At 30.7% G+C, this 2,926-nt stretch overlaps 1 protein-coding gene across 1 annotated transcript; it reads left to right on the top strand.

Annotated features, from left to right (window-relative positions):
- The first annotated feature begins 1,188 nt into the window (after nucleotides 1–1,188).
- LOC141713762 (uncharacterized protein At2g29880-like) lies at nucleotides 1,189–1,663 on the top strand. The gene is made up of 2 exons (XM_074517337.1): nucleotides 1,189–1,272; nucleotides 1,364–1,663. Exons 1-2 carry the CDS (start codon nucleotides 1,189–1,191, stop codon nucleotides 1,661–1,663), a joined length of 384 nt encoding a protein of 127 aa, XP_074373438.1.
- The last annotated feature ends 1,263 nt before the right edge of the window (nucleotides 1,664–2,926 follow it).

Raw genomic sequence — 2,926 nt, 5'->3', positions numbered from 1 at the left:
ATTCAAATTTTAACATATTTTCAAGAGTCGTGGATTTTGAAGTATTTGTTTCATATTTTATATACAAACTAGCTTAAATCCCGTGCATCGCACGGGTTCCCGTTAATATTTAAAATTTTTATTTATTCTGTCATATTATAATTTTAAAATATTTATATAAACATATAATAACTATAAATTTATAATAAAAATATTAGAATAAAAATAATAGAATTAAATGTGATCGTAGTTTAGTAGGATAAATATATAATATCTGGTAGTTTAACAATTTAGTAGTTTAACGGATATATAACACTATTTATTTATTTTTTTAATAATTGGATAAGATGTGGTTGTAGTTTAGTAGGATAAGTAGACTATGTATATAGTAGTTTAATAATTTAGTAGTTTAGTGAATATATAATACTATTTATTTATTTTCTTAATAACCAAAATTAGGGAATAACCGTTGAACCAAATTATACCCTATTTATAGTATAATATAGGTTCATGAACCTCAAATCTCTTACTTGGAGTAAAGATTTTGATGGATTTACAAATCATAACAATTTTTTACTAGAAAATCAAAAAATAAAAGTGAAAAAGGTATTACTTGCAAGTATTTATACCTACATATTTTTTCATCAGCTGGTGTTCATGCTTGTCTGGTGCTCCTAGGGTTATTTTCTTCTTTCTAGGTTTGTTTTCTTATCGTTCTCTATATGTTTATATCTTTTTTGTACTTGCATGTCATATATATTTTGTTCTCCGTATAGTTATATCTATATAGTTATATATGTATAGTTATATCTCTCTATAGTTGATGTGAACATATGTATATTGGTAAGTTTTTTTTTGTTACATATCATATAGTATATTGTCAATTGTCAATTTTGATGCATCGTTATGTGATATATGTGTTCTAAAAATTTAAAATGTTTTAGATCTATTATGGTTGATTCGTAAAGTGCCAAAAAGAGAGCTGGTTATGATCAATGGACGGTAGACGAGAGTAATGCGTTATAAGAGCTTATGGTTGATGTCGCGAGTCGAGGATGGCGTGATAATAGTGGTATCTTTACTAAACAAATATTAATCGATCGAATTCTTCCTCAGCTTAATGAAAAATTTAAGTGTAATAAGACTTGTAACAATTATCAAAGTTGACTAAAATGGTTCAAAAATCGGTATCTCTCTTATTCAACTCTTATGAGTTTTAGTTCTGGATTTGGATATGACCCTATTTCTAAGAGATTCACCGCTCCAATTGAAGTCTGGGAAGAGTACATAAAGGTAAATCAAAATATTTATGCTATTATTCACGTGAACCATTAAATATTTTATTTGTTAGAAATTGTTACGCTAACAATATTTTTTCTGTCAGCCTCACCCAAAAGATGGCAACTTGCGCTATGAGACATTTGATGATTATGAGGACTTAAAAATTGCTATTGGGAATGAGTTTGCAGTTGGAAAAAATGCAATTGGATTGGGTAGTTCTATTGAAGCAAGAACACTAGAAGTTGAGGAAGTGAGGGACTTGCGCATTGACGGCTTGATTTTTGATGTTGATCTTTTAGTGCAACTTGATAAACTTACAACAACTTTTGAAGGAGTTTATCAATTATTGAAAAAAAGGGAACAAGAAAGAACATATATGATATACCGCATGGGATGCTATTAAGGAGGTTCCAAATATAGATGAAGAAAACCGTTTAGAGGTGTTGAACTTGCTCGACACCAAAATAAAAAAAGATTGTTTCATGAAAATGACTCTCGAAAAATGAGCAAAATGGATTCACATCATAATGAGTAAAGATAAAAATTAGTGAATTTTCAATGTTACAAGTACTGAGAATAAATTTTTAAGTGATATTTATTGTTTAAAACTTTTATTTGATTGGTTGTATGACTTTCTATTTGTTTATCGCAAGTTGTTTTAATAAAAAAATATTACTATTTGTTGCTATTAGTAAGATAAAGTCCTGAATCTAATCGATTTCACTAATTATTATTGCAGTTCAGCAAGAATTTTTTCAGTTGTGTAGCTAAATCGTTCTCTCTGGGTAAGTATCTCTCTCAAGCTAATTTATGTCTAATCGATATTTACTGGGTAAGTATTTATGCAAATTAGAAGCTGCTAGATTAGTAATGTATTAGCGTCTTGAATCTAAACACTTCAGATTAGTAATAATTCTGCATATTAGGCCTGAACTCTATTATAGTTTGAAGCTTGTGAGCTCATATTACATGCTGGAATATTTCTGCAATTGCAAAGTATGATAATTATTTAGTTTATGAGCTTGCGTTTCTTCGCCTTGGTTTTTAGTAAGTACGGTTGTGAGCTTATCTTTGTTCGTAGTTGCTACAATTTGTGACCAATAGAATCCAATAGTACAAAAGTAACTTGCTAAATTATTTTTAAAAAAGGTTGGTTTTACCTGTAAGACTAATGATTGCTTCTCTTTCTTCAAAATGTCAAACTGAGTAGCAAGATTATCGTATTTAGCCTGTAATACACTGTAATCATTCTCGAGCTGCTTGGACTTATATCGAGCTCTCTTATTCTGGAACCATATCGCAACCTGTCGAGGATGTAATCCAAGTTCTTTCGCAACCTGCAACTTCCTTTTAGGCTCAAGTTTGGTGTCACACTCAAACATGGTTTCCAAAGATTTTATTATCATCACTGAACCTCCTCTTGTTGTTACTCTTCTTTCTTGACAGTGTTTCGATAGTGTCATAACAGAAAGAATGTTTTAGAAGTCTTTGCAAAAATGCATGCCATAAATATTTAGCCACTGGTTTTGGCTTGGCATCTCATCACCGTCTGTCTATTGCCAACCATGCAATCCCCTGTTTATTCTGGTCAAGGCCAGTTTTTGATGAACATTTCCATTGGCACCCTGCCAAAGCCTTTCTCGCCTAGTTCTGTCGGAGCCAGGAA

The sequence above is a fragment of the Apium graveolens genome, chromosome 3 (genome assembly GCF_009905375.1).
Source record: "Apium graveolens cultivar Ventura chromosome 3, ASM990537v1, whole genome shotgun sequence".
NCBI lineage: Eukaryota > Viridiplantae > Streptophyta > Magnoliopsida > Apiales > Apiaceae > Apium > Apium graveolens.
This window is presented reverse-complemented; position numbering and strand designations above follow the sequence as displayed.

What these genes read in the sequence shown, in the direction of transcription:
- LOC141713762 (XM_074517337.1), top strand. Translation starts at nt 1,189, where the DNA reads ATGAGTTTTAGTTCTGGATTTGGATATGACCCTATTTCTAAGAGATTC. An exon ending in TCTGGGAAGAGTACATAAAG is followed by an intron (nt 1,273 to 1,363) that starts GTAAATCAAAAT and finishes TTTTTCTGTCAG; the next exon opens with CCTCACCCAAAAGATGGCAA.